This window comes from Mytilus californianus, unplaced genomic scaffold (assembly GCF_021869535.1).
Source record: "Mytilus californianus isolate M0D057914Y unplaced genomic scaffold, xbMytCali1.0.p SCAF_5, whole genome shotgun sequence".
Lineage (NCBI taxonomy): Eukaryota > Metazoa > Mollusca > Bivalvia > Mytilida > Mytilidae > Mytilus > Mytilus californianus.
This window is the reverse complement of record NW_026262701.1, coordinates 36096360-36112237: the sequence shown is the minus strand read 5'-3', so window position 1 is coordinate 36112237 and position 15878 is coordinate 36096360. Positions and strand designations below refer to the sequence as shown.

At 33.4% G+C, this 15878-nt stretch overlaps 1 protein-coding gene across 1 annotated transcript; it reads right to left on the bottom strand.

Moving 5' to 3' along the window:
* Positions 1–13551: 13551 nt before the first annotated feature.
* Positions 13552–15659, bottom strand: LOC127701639 (uncharacterized). The gene has a single exon (XM_052205619.1). It carries the CDS (start codon positions 15480–15482, stop codon positions 13743–13745), a length of 1740 nt encoding a protein of 579 aa, XP_052061579.1. The 5' UTR covers positions 15483–15659; the 3' UTR covers positions 13552–13742.
* Between the last annotated feature and the right edge of the window lie 219 nt (positions 15660–15878).

Below are 15878 nucleotides of genomic sequence, written 5' to 3'. Positions count from 1 at the left end.
TTATGATTTTAGTGTCTTTTTATATAAAAGTAAGGTGATGTGTTATGATTGCCTATGAGACAACTATCAATCAAAGACCAAAGGACAAGGATATAAATGTTTAAATGATTGAATTAAACACTGTCGTTTACACTAGTGTGTAGTTTTATAAAAGTCATTTCAATAGATGGAGGAATTTCCTGTTCCAAGGGTAGTTCATTAACAGCTGATTTGCTCCTGATAAACTTGTATTACTGGTAGGTTGAGTGTCCCTTGCCATTTATGCAAACACAGAGAGAAAAACCACATTTCTCTTATTCTATACTCAACATAATGACTTCATATTTATCAGCATCTTGCAGGATCTGCAACACAATTACTTTTGGTTTTCTGACACTTTGATTTACACACCGGGTATCCCTATCCGAATTTGAGGAGCAATTACACAAAACCATATCATGGTTGGTAAGTAAAATCTGTATCAGATGATGGGAATCAGATCCAGATTTTACCTACCCATCATGTTACGGTCTTGTGTAATTGTTCTTCTGGATTCGGATTTCCCTGGATTTCAGATCGGGATATCTAGTGTAAATTATTAGTAGTGGTATATATATTAAGCACAACAATGAGTGCATTCTTGTTTTGATGTAGTATATAATTAAGTGAATCATCCAGAATTTTGAGGCATTGACACACTGGAAATTATTAGCATGGTGAAAATTTTTCAGATATTTTGATAAAAAAGTGCATGAATTATGAAGGAAGCATACGAAATTCCCTTCAAATGCCAGAAATACTAGTGGGACAGTAAATAAAAAATTAATAAATCAATTCACTTAAACTATGTTACCTTTAAATTGGCAGTAGCAACAACAGGTAAGGCACAGAGATGTTTGGTATATGTCAATGAAAAAGCAACCAAACAAAACAAAAAATCCAAAAGACATTTAGTGGTTTAAAATAAGGTCTTTATTAATACAAGTAGTTTAAGCTAGAAGGGACTAGTCTAACAGGTTATTTGTAGTATAAATACCATATACTATTTTATCATAAAAAATCATCAAGTTTCAAGTTTTTATTTCTCAAGACCCTTAACCAGGGTATTTGAACAAATACAATAAATTGAACACAATATAACAAAATAGGTTGATTTAATGAACAAGTTAACATATATGCATGATAGGCATATCAAATATATGGAAGACGGACATATATATTGTATAGACATAAACATCATATTTGAATAAATGTATGAATATATAGTAATTTCATTCATTTTACTAAAGAAAGTTATATGGAAGATGGACATATTATATAAACATAAACGTGATACATCATATTTGAATAAATGTATGAATATACAGTAACTTCAATCATTTTAATAAAAAAAGTATGATTTTACAAAATTTTGCAGCTTTGAAAATAACATTATAATTGTCTGAGTTAAATAAAGCATGAAATTTATCAACATTTGGATTTGTAGTGAATTCTTTTGGCAATAATATTATCCTCTCATTTTTGAAATAAGAACAATGGAATAAATAATGAAATTCGTCACCTAATGAGTTCAAATTGCAAATATCACAAATTTTATCATCTCTTGCTATTCCCCAAAACCTGCCCTTTTCAACTGGCAGTCTAAAATTACATAGAGATTTCCTTAAATCTGTAGGAAGTTCTATTAAATATTTTTCAAAACGATGGTTTCTTTTGAAAATTCTATAATTGAGACATTTAGGTGATTCATACACAGTAGCACACCATTTTTGCTTAAATTGGTCACATAACATTTTCTTTACAATCTTAGCTAGGTTGACAGATGTAGACACATTTTGAGTTAACCAATATTCAGAACAACCACACTCATTTAGATTATTTTCAACAAAACGTTTCCTTTCTGAATGGTATATATTTCTGTCATGCATAGTGTATAACAATTTATACAAAATAGATGGAATCTTATCTTGCTTACTGCACATAAATCTTTTCCATAGACCAATTATCCTACTTTTAATAAATACATCAATAGGATATCTACCTAGTTCTCCATATATAATACAATTTGGAGTTGACTTCTTAACATTTAAAATAATCTTATAAAACTGCAAGAATAAAGATTCAACAGTATACTATTGTTATTATAACCCCATACTTCACACCCATATAACAATATAGGTGCTACCATTGTGTCAAACATTTGTAATCGCAAATCAATAGGTAATCCTAGACTTCTACATTTTCGTAACATACTATACATGGCTTTTCTGCCTTGTTCTAACAGTTTATTCTGATTATTTTTAAAGGAACCATTATACATAAATATAATACCTAAATAAGCAAATTCATCAACAATATTCAAAACCTCCCCATTTAGAGTAAATACTGGTTCATCAGGGGATTAACATTTTCTAAATACAACAACTTTTGTTTTAGTAGCATTAATTTCAGGTTTCCATGTCTTACAATATAAATACATGAAATTAAGTGCAGCTTGTAACTCAGCCTTAGATTCAGCAAGTATAACAGTGTCATCAGCATATAATAATAGATACAATCTTAAATAGACAGAAATTTCACCAGTATCAAGAGCAGTATGAACAGCATTACAAACATCTGACAACCCATCATATGCATTTGATACAAACTGGACTAAATCATTAAGAAACAGTGAAAAAAGTACCGGTGACAGGTTTTCTCCCTGTCTAACACCAACATTACTTTGAAAATAATCTGACATTTGACTACCCTGTAGAACACAAGATTTAGCATTTTCATACATAGCATGTACAATATTAAACATTTTACCATCAATACAGTTTTGCAGTAACTTATTCCATAAAGCTGTTCTATTAATGGAATCAAAAGCCTTACGATAATCAATAAAGGCACAATATAATGGTTTATTCTTGTGCAAGTACAAATCTATTTAACATTTAAGATTGAATGTAACTATGATCATAAGTTCCATAATTCTTCCTAAAACTTGCATGTTCTTCACAGAGAACATTCATATCTTCAAGATAAAAATTAAGTCTGTTATTTTGTTCAGCAGTAAAAGGTTTACCATAACAACTAAGTTCCCCCTGTAATTATCAGGGTCAGTGACATCACTTTTGTTTTTATAAATTGGACATATAACACCAATCGACCATAAGTCTGGCACAATACCAGCTTCGTTAATAATCATATTAAAGGAGTGCATTGCCTGTTAAAGTATGAAAGGCAACATCATTTGGCTGGTCTGAAATTCGTGGTTTTTGAACGTTTCTAAAGCGATTCAATTCTTATAATCACAAAATTTAAATTGAAGTAATTTTCTGTGTGTATGTTTACAATTGCAAGAAGTAGTAGTGTGGCAAATGTTGGTTTCTTAGTGGTCATTATCATTATTATGTTTATCATTTGAATAAGGAGGTAGTTTCAAATCAAATCAAAAGCTTTATTTAAAGTCAGCATGTCACAAAACAATAACATAAGCTCTTTGAGCTTTTATAACCAACAAATTCATACATTTACACAATAAACATACACAATACTGATGTTAAAGCATAAAAAAACTAAAAACGTATATTTCATGCACAATTAGGCAAGGCTGGACAAATTGTTTGCAGAGTACAGAGTCAGTTATGTTTTATTTATTCCGAGATTGCTCTAATGTCTGAAGCCTTATTGTTTGTAGAATTTTCTAGGGTCTGGCTGGGAATAGTATATGTTCCTGGGTCTGGCAAGTCTAAATAGGACCACCACCATGCATCAGAGCAATCTCGAACTATGTGTTAAACTAGAACTTTTTGTCGATGAGTACAGCAACTCGTAGTAGAAGTTTGCAGACAAAAATATTTCCGATAATGAAAGGGAAGATTAACATCCATGTTATAACAAGAGTGCACAGGCTGAAATGTTTCGGCTGATTTACTTATGATTGAATTTATGTTGAAAGTCTGTAATATGACAGTTTTACTATGATTATCACATAAACTTAACATTATCAATGTTGTATCATGAGAATGAGCAATAGAATTAAAATATAGATCTCTGATTTCGTTATACTATGTAGTATAACGAAATCAGAGATCTATATTTTAATTAGATTGGAGAATGAGGCCACGGTCAGATGGACCGTGCAAGACCGACATGTATACCTTACAAACATTTTATACAACAAATATAGTGGTCCTATCGCTTATAGTACCTGGAAAAAAATCAAGCCACAAAAAAACTCCACATTGACCAATGAACCTTGAAAATTAGGTCAAGGTTATATGAACCCTGCCAGACATGTTTACCTTACCATCATTCAATACACCAAATATATTTACACTATTGCTTATAGTATCTGATAAACTGACAAAACCACGAAAACTTATGTTTACCAATGAACCATAAAAATGAGGTCACGATCATAAGAAACCTGCCATACAGTCATGTACACCTTGTTAACATTCCATCACCAAATATAGTTGACCTATTGCTTGTAATATCTGAGAAATAGACCAAACCACAAAAAAAAACTAAACATTGTCAAATGAACTATGAAAATGTGGTCAAGGTCAGACGAAACCTGCCAATCGGACATATACACCTTACAATCATTCAATACACCAAAATAGTGACCCTATTGCTTATAGTATCTGAGAAAAACACCATAACACAAAAACTTATCATTTTCCAATGAACCATGACATCAAGTTGAAGTCAAGGTCAGATGAAACCTGCCAATCGAACATGAACGCCTTGCAATCATTCCATAAACCAAATAGTGTTGATCTATTAGTTATAGTATCCGTATTAAAATCGTCGGACGGGATAGTTGACGCCGTCACCGCCACCGGATTGTAATCCCTATATATGTCTCGCAGTCGTAGGGTAAACAAAAACTATGAATGTTATTGTAGGCTAGCCCTTACATATTCTGTTCTTCTTACTATTAGAGTTTGTATATGATTAACATTAAGTCGCTTATTAGTTTTATTACACATATTAATTCCTTTTAAAGAAGAATGCTGCTTTTCATTTTTAGAACAGAACTTGGTTTTGTCTTTGATTTACTGATACGTATAAGTAGTCGTCTTGTTTTTTTTTTTTTTTTTTTTTTTTTTTTTTGTGTGTTGTTGTCTTTTATAAAATCATGAATAGCGTCAATGAAATAATTTTATCTTACCTCCTATACATTTCTAGGAATATGATTGGTTAAAAGCAACCGCGTGGAGACCGTGTATATTCCATATTGGGTTAGTAGGCGGGGCTTATTTCAATACACGGTTAGTAGTGGTGTTACAACCCTTTATAAAAAAAAACACGGTGTTGGGGGAAAATCTTAAAGGTTTCAACAGACGAAGAAATTGATGATGAACGATTGAAATAAATTCATAAAACATATTTAAAGCTAACAAATTGTTATTGTTGCCATTGTTTTTGTATAAATCAATGGAAGTAGGTTCTTAATACTAACGGTATTGAAGACTTGATCACGTTGATAGGCCACTAGTCTAAATACCACATGTTAAGATAGTCGGCAAGATAAATTCGTTACATAGTGTTCTAGTGACCTAATACGATATATATGGGGTCACTAGCGCACTATGTAACTAATAATATGCGTGCGCATCATAACATGTATCATCTTATAATATTATATTTGCATTATGTATGTAGATCTATTCCTTTCAAGAAGGGGAGGATAAAAAAAAAACATATGAAATAAATATTTGCATCAATATATATAAGAAACAGCGCTTCAATCAACGTTATTGAAAGTTTTTACATCACGACCTCGGCGATAGTACAATTGAAACCATGGAACAATACACAAACAGCTTAGTAGTCCAAAATTATGAAACTAATATGTGCTACTTTAAATATATGCCTGCACTGTTGACGGCAAAACTACATTCTAATAATGATTAAAGATAAATTGCATAAGTCATTTATAATTTTGCATTAATCATCACCATTTTTGTCTCGCCTGCGACAAATGTCGCGGAAGCGAGACACGACGGTCCTGCATTCCGTCATCAAATTTTATTCATAAGTTCAGTCTGGCTGGTTGAAGTTACTTTGTGACTTCAATAACTTTTTCAAACCTTCATAGAACTTTCGCCGATTTTATGTACTTTTTATACAAATGTTCACCTATTTTGAAAGAATTAAATCAGTAATATGTCAAAAATTAAAAGAGATAAAGGCATTATTTTTTCGATTTATGAACGCAACATGCATTCGAACATATGTAAATGAAAGCAAGTGTTCGAAACCAGTGGTGTAACTGACACAGTAATATATGTTTGTTATATACATGTGGCATGGCAACTAGTGAATCTTGGAGTCTGAACGTTTAACCCTTTTGTTCCTCAAGGTAGATAACTTGTGATAAATTAAGCTATACACAAGCTTTTCAGTTTGTTATCGTATATTCCTTCAAGTTTGAAAACATTTTGACTTGCAGAATGTTATGATGAGGATTGCTTGTATCTAAGGTTTTTAGGCAGTTAAGCTGCCTTATGCGAGCACCCTAGATAAGTGTTCTACCCAATAAATGCTGAAATACGTGCTATTGTTATTATCTAGCTGGCTATTATGTTATTTATAACTAATTGGACATTTTTTTAATACTTTTATTTCTGGAATACAAAAAATATGACCAGAAAAACCTTAAATGATCGTCGAACTACCCAAAACTTTTGAAGTTGCACATAGGAAGTAGTGCTCAATAGAAATCCGTACGTAGTTTATTATCCCCTGTGCTTTTGGCTACGATGTCAAAGAACAATTGTATGAAATATTTCATCGCCGAAAATCGGTAATTACAAGTCGTTTATATTTCCCAAATGGCAAAATGCGCAGGAATATTATATATTTATATATAAGTTATATATGTGGGCTGTAATTTTTAACCTATCTTGCCAAATAAGTGTTGTTATTTTATGAATGAAACGAGGTCATGAAACAGATGCGGAAATCGACGTTCATGGGATGTTTTAAGTAATGTGGACAACTCGTCCCCGAGACAAGTCGGACCGAATCCACTCAAACCGTCTAAGAAGACAACCTTGACCGTTTGTCAGATTTAATTAGGGTTTTATAAAATATTAGACTTACATGTCTAGCGGAGCCATTAATCTTTTGTTTGTGCATTGGGGTCTATTTAGGGGTATTTGGAGGGGCCCGAAGAAGGGAGGGGTTTACTATAGAACCCTATGGGATTTTATTTTTTTAAATTTTCAAATGACTATTTCTCGAAAACAGTAAGTGATAGACACATGCAGTCTTCAGTAATGAGAACAGGACAATGAAAAAAATCAACCAAAATATAGGGTGAGTCCCTGGGGGTCATCCCAATCCCCTTCAATTTGAAAATGTACTTGTATCTTGTAAACCGTCGCGATCCCCACCCCTAAACAATATATATACTTGTATGGGACAATAAAAGAAATCAAATGCAAATAATTTGGGGGAGTTCCCGGTGTCGTCCCACCCCCTCCTGTTTGAGAACTTGGAAGTGGTCGAGATCCCAACCCTAAACCATATATATTCATGTATGGGACAATAAAACAAATCAAATGAAATATAGGGGGAGTCCCTGGGGTCAACCCACCCCCTCCTGTTTGAGAACTTGTAAACGGTCGAGATCCCCACCCCCTAAACCATATATATTCATGTATGGGACAATATAACAAATCAAATGAAATATATGGGGAGTCCCTGGGGTCACCCAACCCCTCCTGTTTGAGAACTTGGAAATGGTTGAGATTCCCACCCCTAAACCATATACATTCATGTATGGGACAATAAAATAAATCAAATGAAATATAGGGGGAGTCCATGGGGACACCCCATCCCCTCTAGTTTGAGAACTTGTAAACAGTCAAGATCCCCACCCCTAAACCATATATATTCATGTATAGGACAATATAACAAATCAAATGAAATATTTTGGGAGTCCCTGGGGTCACCCCACCCTCTCCTGTTTGAGAACTTGGAAATGGTCGAGATCCCCACCCCTAAACCATATGTATTCATGTATGGGACAATATAACAAATCAAATGAAATATAAGGGGAGTCCCTGGGGTCACCCCACACCCTCCTGTTTGAGAACTTGTAAACGGTCGAGATACCCACACCTAAACCATATTTATTCCTGTTCATCATTTCAAAAAGATTTGAATGACATACAGGGTCAATCTCCTAGGTGTCACATATGCATATTACTTTACTAGACCAAACCAATATGAACTGGACTTTGCCCAATGTCAGGAGACAATGGGAATGACGAATTATGGGCGCTTTGTTTGGGAGACTTCGTAACGGCATCCTGTTACAATTATTTCTTGTTTATTATAAAATTTTATTGATGCAAAAATGAGTCTAGGTTAATTGAATTTACTTTAATTATTTATCAAATTATTTCTGGGCCTATATTAATTTTCATTTATGGCTCATTTTAAAGAAAACATATAAATCTTCCAAGCAGTATAAAGCCCGAGAATGTTTGACCAACTGTTTTATAATCATCTGTCATTTTATTCCAAACTTGGTATGGAGTAACATCATGCAGTTGGGGGTGAAGATGGGGGTCATTTACATTGATATATGAGTTGCTTTTGAAAACCTTGATGAAATATTAATTAATTTGCCTTAATAATCAATTCATTTAATGAACAGAAATGTACAATATACGAATGTTTAATGTTTGTTCTTTCAAATCTTAAAAAAAAATTGAAGCAACACTGCCACAGTTTTCATAATTACGTTTGCCTTGGTTTTTGGTTAACTGCCTACAGCGCTTACAGTGCTTTGATTTTATACATTAATCCTTTATAATGTGGATAGTTTTGGTCTAGTAATTATTAGTAAAGATGCACTAGTCTTATTATTTTTATACCCCACGCAAATTTTTTGCGAAGGGTATAATGTTTTTGACCCGTCAGTCCTGTTTCTTGTCATCGCAACTCCTCTCAAACCACACAACAGAATTTCATGAAATCTTTTCAGATAATAAGGACATACTATGTAGATGTGCATATCGACAGGAATTTACGAATCAATTTTTCCCCAGGAGTTACGCCCCTTTGAACTTATTTGCCCAATATACTACTGCAACCTTTTGTCATCGCAACCCCTCTGAAACCATACCACAGAATTTCATGAAACTTTGTAGATAATAAGGACATACTATGTAGATGTGCTTATCGACAGGTAATTACGATTCAATTATTTTTCTAGGAGTTACGCCCCTTTGAACTTATTTGCTTCAATGTACTACTGCAACAGTTTGTCATCGCAACTCCTCTGAAACCACACCACAGAATTTCATGAAACTTTGTAGATAATAAGGACATACTATGTAGATGTGCATATCGACAGGAAATTACGATTCAATTTTTTTTCTAGGAGTTGCGCCCCTTTGAACTGATTTGCTTTAATGTACCACTGTAACAGTTTGTCATCGCAACTCCTCTGAAACCACACAATAGAATTTCATGAAACTTTTAGATAATAAGGACATACTATGTAGATGTGCATATCGACAGGAAATTACGATTCAATTTTTTTTCTAGGAGTTACGCCCCTTTGAACTTATTTGCTTCAATGTACTTCTGCAACAGTTTGTCATCGCAACTCCTCTGAAACCACACAACAGAATTTCATGAAACTTTGTATATAATAAGGACATACAGTTGTCATAGAGTCATTTTAGACCTCATTTTATATTTTTGTGAAAATTTAGTTTTTAGAAAAAAGGAATAAGTTTAAGATATTTTATTTATTTAAAGTCCATTTCGAAACTGCAGTATTGATTAAAAGTATTTTTGTTTTATATTCGTTCATTATTGTTGAAGGAAATCATTTTTATATTCTCGATATATTTAAGATAAAAAGTTCAAATTTGACAGATATTTACTTTGGCATTTGTCACTTTAGATTTTCTCTTTGTTAGGCATTATTTTTATCAATTTAAGATGTTTAGCGACAAGCTAAGTGGACACAATTAGACATGTTTTTTACTAAGTCTATTGTCCTTTAAACACAAACAAGTTGTTGTGTAAACAACATATGTCTAGGTAACCTGGTCAATTAGGGTTCTTTGTTCTGTCCAGCAAAGATCCTTTCCACGCCCCTTTTTACCCCAAATTATCAGGGTAACTAAGTGGCTCGGGTGTTTAACGAATCTGATTGGTCGAACCTGAAACAGTAACGCAAAATCGTACAAGTGAATTTCGGTCTCAAAAGTGGCACTTTCTCATGCGCTTTTGAAGATACAAGTTCTAAAACCTATATCACTGTGTTTGTTATAACTGTTTTCAGGTGAGTCAAGTATTTTAATTATTCAAAGTTAATATGTTTCTTTCATTATTTTATTCAATTGAATCATGAAACTTCGTAAAGTTTCGTTTCCATTTCATTTAGTAAAGTTGAAGTTAAATATTTATGAGTTCTGCAAGTAAAGAAGTTAAGACCAATTTGTTGTTTCTCGATCAGTGTAAATAGATGTATATATGTTCAAAAAAATGTTGGTTTATTCTTCACAAACTTTCTGTACTCAAGGGTATTTTTAAACGCATTATAGAATTTAGTTTTACGCTCGCATGTTGGAAATGATAATTTTAACTTATCGCTTGTTTATACTTAATAAGACTTAAGGTCAGTTCTGCAAGGGTAAGATGTTAATTATTTTAATAAACGCTTTATGCGTAATTTCCACATGTGTAGGCTAATTTAATAAGAAATTATTTATCGTAAACTATTCTTGTTGTTTAGCCCTATATTATTACGAGTCATAAATTTTTGATACAAAGCAAGCATATATATTTTACAAAGCTAGTTTCCCCATTTCATATTATATTGTTTAATATTTATATTATTTGAATATTCACGATTAGTTTCGTAATGCTAAGTTTGTCTCGATTTCGAATAATTTTCTCAACCAATGCTCATCGTCGGAATTGATTATTTTTGGGTTAATAGGTTTTTATATAGTTTAAGTTTTTACTAGCGCAATATATGCTCTACCATGATTATAAGTCGAAAGATAAAAGAATTCAACATGTTTATTCATGTCCATTGTGAAGATATTATGCATTCAATACTTTATGCTGTTCAGCACATGCTTTATGCTCCGTTAGGTTCAAATATTAGGTCTCGCATTATGCTCATACATTTAAGATTTAGTCCGCATCTTGCTCATACATTTGAATGCTAAATAAGCTTTTATTTATAAGAAATATTATAAGCATCCGTGTTCATCAGTTAAAATGCATATGCTCATGCATTAACGTAAAGTTTGTATACCAAAGATATTAATTGATCAATTATATTGTAAAATTATATGAATTATATGTTTCTATTATTTGCATTATATACTATTATACTGTTATTAATTATATATAGACTTTCTCATGCGCTTTTGAAGATACAAGTTCTAAAACCTATATCACTGTGTTTGTTATAACTGTTTTCAGGCCCTTACTCATCCCCTAAGTCCGTAAGGTGTGCTGTTGGTTAAGTCCAACCATAACAGTCAAACAACAGACCATACAACCCAGAAACCCAAGTCTGATAACTGGCGGAGACCCAAATCTGATACTATGTAGATGTGCATATTGACAGGAAATTATGATTCAATTTTTTTTTCTGACACTTATTTTATTTCTCCAATGACAATGTGGGGACGTGGGGTATGTGAGTGCGCTCACTAAGGTTCTTTATTTTTGTTTAAATCTCGGCCGGGGGTGGCTTTTCTGCCATTTTTTGTGGTAAGGTTGAGCAACTGAGGACTGCCCCAAGGTTAAAATAGTTTGTAATCAGACATCAAATTAATATCAAACCCTTTCACATGCCAAAAACCTTTCATCCACGGTACTAACTATATTGTCGGTGTTGATAACCGGAAAATTATTTTAAATTGGACAATAAATATTAAGATTTCCGCTCGTGGCCATGTTTTCCCACTGAACCTACAAAATGTAGATGATACTAGTTTTCTCCAGTACCTTCCAGTTCCGATCATCATTCCTGTAAAGTTTCGTTAAAATTGGCAGAGACATTTCAAGAGAAGAACATAAAAGTGTGATATATATATATGGTATTTATGTCTCACCAATGTCGCAACATTTGCCACCAATTGAACTGATGGATGATATAAGAATCTGTTGTAGAGTGTTCTATCCGTCAACACATTTCAATTTGTATTTTTGACAATTGGCCAATTAGAATCAAAGAGGATTGCCTCTTACAGCCACGTCTTGGAGCCGATAGTAAAAAAGCGATGCATATTAAAAAGGACCTACAATGCATTATAATATCTTTCAAGTTTGGTTGACATTGGCTTAATGGCTTCAGAGAAGATGAGGAAATATAAAATGTCTAGCGAAGGACGAACGGATTGACAGACACAAAGTGATGTTAGATACTAACATTGTTCTACGGGCCACATTAGCTTGAAAGTGGGAAGATTCAGAGTTAAAAAAAGGTGCTGAGATTGACTTATTAATGTCCTTATCTCTAGTTAGCTATTCCCTAACACAAAACACACAATAAAGGAGTAACTAAAACACAGGAAATAAGCAAACTTCACCTGCTCGATAATTGGTGTTTGCTGCTTTTCCGTTAAGCAAGTAACGAGTAGGAGATATTGGTTGGTTGGTTGATGGATCGATTGATTGGTTTGTGTTTAACGCCACTTTCAGCACTATTGGCTATTTAGTAGCGGTCAGATTTTATTGGTGGAAGAAGCCGGAGTGCCCGGAAAGAACCACCGACCTTTGAGTAGTAGAGAAGACTGGTCAGCACCGCGTTAGTATACTAGGGTGACGTGTTCTTATTTTCAAAGTCTAGCACGTTTAAAACGCGTGACAGTCTAGCGCAAATCAGGATTCGTACTACACCGAACATGTTCTCGTCCGGATATGCATCTAAAATTTTCCACTGGACGTTCAATTATCACTTCGTTACTCTTCCATAGTCCATGTATAGTCTGAACCTCACTGTTACCTTACTGTTGAGTATCTTGATTCATATGACCGAACTATATGACTAATTATTCTTAATATTAATTCTTATACGATTATTAGTTTACAAAATTATAGCAATATTTTGTTTCATAGTATTGCATATCTATATGTATTATAATCACTTATAACATGTATAACAGAGTACCAGTTACGCTCGAACCTAGTCCTAAAATGTTAGCCTTCGTAGGTACATGTCGTTTGCTTTCGACGTGATTTAATCTGATATCTACATATTTCACTATCTGACAATGCTAAACCAAGTGGGTCATCATTGATAGTACTTGGAAAAAAATATCCGTTGAAAAAACGTTGAAAGCAAATGATATGGACATACGAAAAGCTTTTATTAAAGCAAAAGACGATTATGACACTGGCCAAATATTTGAAATGTTTGATATACACCGCTCGCAAACATATATGAAATATGTCTAATAAATAAGGAGTTACATATCTAAAGGACATACGGGAAGGCTGACAAAGTTCAGTCTCCTTACAGACTCAGACCTTAAGACGTTATATGGACGAACATGGACCTTAAAGATAAATGAAAAAGTAAGATAAGTTAATATGTCCGTTTATTACACTGATTTGAAACGTCGAACGAATCTGAATAATGTAAGATGCCTACACTCTTGTGCTTAACAGTCATGAACTAAAAATGAAAACATCATCGTTCTGCGTACTGAACATTGTTATTTGTAAAATATATCGCCGTAAAGCTTCTGCACATAATACACACCAGGTCAAGGCTAGACATCAGAGATTTCCAATCTCAAACATGTTAAATTGGGCAATTTGTGTTTTTTTGCGAAGTCCTGGTTTATTCTATCATTCGCACATCCCACCCATAACAATCCTTTTGAGTCTATAGCTAATGCTCTGGGTAATACAACGCCCATTGTCCTCAAATCACAGAAGGTAAGAAAGTCTCCACCAAGTGAAAGTATGTATATTCTATGGGAGATAACCTCAGATAAAACGATGTATCCAGTTTGTGTAGATGTTATATCATTAGGATCGAAAGCTTTTTGTTGTTTAAAGTCAAATTCTCCTCCGTAGGTCCACTTGATTTCCCCTGCACGTCTTGCTATCGATAAAACCCTATTTGTTTCTTTCGTCATAGAATCTATGACAATTATATCACCATTTACATCAGTGCATATCCTTCTAGGAATAGTAACCAGTCGTTTATTCTTTTTGTCGAATTCGTACGATTCTTTCTGATTTCCATCCATTCCAAATACAAGAATTTTTCGACAACTTTCTTCTGTTATCTGAAAAGGGTCACCACTGTCGCGAACTCCTAGTATGATCTCGTTTTCTTTATTGACATGAATTCCTCGAGCAATAAGAGGCGAAACGTTAATGAATTCTTCCAATTTTCCATTTTTCCTAATGCGTTTGACCTCTGGGGTCATATGGACGGAAGCAATAACCGTGTCATCTGTTGTTATTGCCATATCGAAAACATTTACTTCTACTGTTGTACACCAATTTATGACTCTGGAAAGAGTAGTTTTAATCAAATAAGAATTATCTTTGTCATTGTTATATACAGACGCCCAATAACTTCCATCGATACACATCCCCATTTTATCTATACCTTGTACATTGATGGTGTAGCTACTATCATGTTTAACGGCTACATAGGCTGGAACCGAAAAATGATTGATCTGGCCAAATATGACAGCCATTCTTTTTGGGGATAACTTTGACTTAGGAAGGTCAACTATCTCTGTTGTCATCTTGGTATTATCAATAAGTGTATTCAGCTTATCTTTTTCAGAAACCGTATTGAAAATGTCATACCCTTGGTCGGAGTCTAATGCTTTCTTTATCTTTCCTCTGAAATCAGTAAAAAGGGCTTCTTGTTCACAATTTTTTTGTTCCCTCCCATCGAATTCCTGGTTTCGGGTTTTTCTTTTCTGTATTACATCTTCACGCAGTTCTTCCGCATACTTAGTGACTGCTTCCTTTATTTCACGTTCATTTTCATCAATATACCTCTTAACTTTGTCTATCTCACATTCCCATGTTTCCTTCTCCTTCTTGAGATTTTCGTTTAATTTTCTCAATTTATGAACTTTTTCTTCCATAAATGAGTCAAATGATAAGAGTTCGCCAAGTTTATTCTCACAAGCTTTTTCCAATGTTTCGAATTCGTGCTTCGTATGGATACTAGAGACACAGTCCGGACATACAAGTTTGTTACAAGTTCGACAGAACAGACAATGAAACTTCTTGGCATGGTTATCACATGACATAGAACACAGCTGTATTTTCTGAATGTGTTGCGGTACGAGTCTTGTATCAATGTTGATAATGAAGTGATTTGATAAGACCGGAACTTTAGCGTGTATTCCTTTACAGCTATCACAAATAACCTTTTCACATTCTACACACTTAAACTGCAATATCGATTCTTGTTCGCAGAGTTCACAAGGTTTTGCCGACGATTTCGTCGTTTCTATTTCAACAAGAGATGCCATGCTGTCTCTTTACCTTCTGTATGTGATGTGCTATAAATAAACCACTTATTTAAAGGGCACGTCTCAAAACCATCAACATTTCTGTTTATTCACTGACCTAAATTATTTATCTCCATTTATATATATATTTAATCGGAAAATTAAAAGTTAAGTTAAATCAGAGTAAAATAACAACAAAATGTATTCTGTTTAAATATAAACTGTTCTTTTATTATAATATATATATCACATGATCAAATAACACTCAATTAGATTTGGTAAGTGATCGTGAGTCATGTTATATTTTTTCATACAATACACACGATCTCTTGAAATTATTACATAACATGTATCCACACAAATGTAGACTCTATTATTCTTGTACGTTAATTGTTCTCTTATCTCTGTCATTCAGAA

Excerpts from the sequence above, each read along its gene's own strand:
- LOC127701639 (XM_052205619.1), bottom strand. The coding sequence starts at position 15,482 with ATGGCATCTCTTGTTGAAATAGAAACGACGAAATCGTCGGCAAAACCT.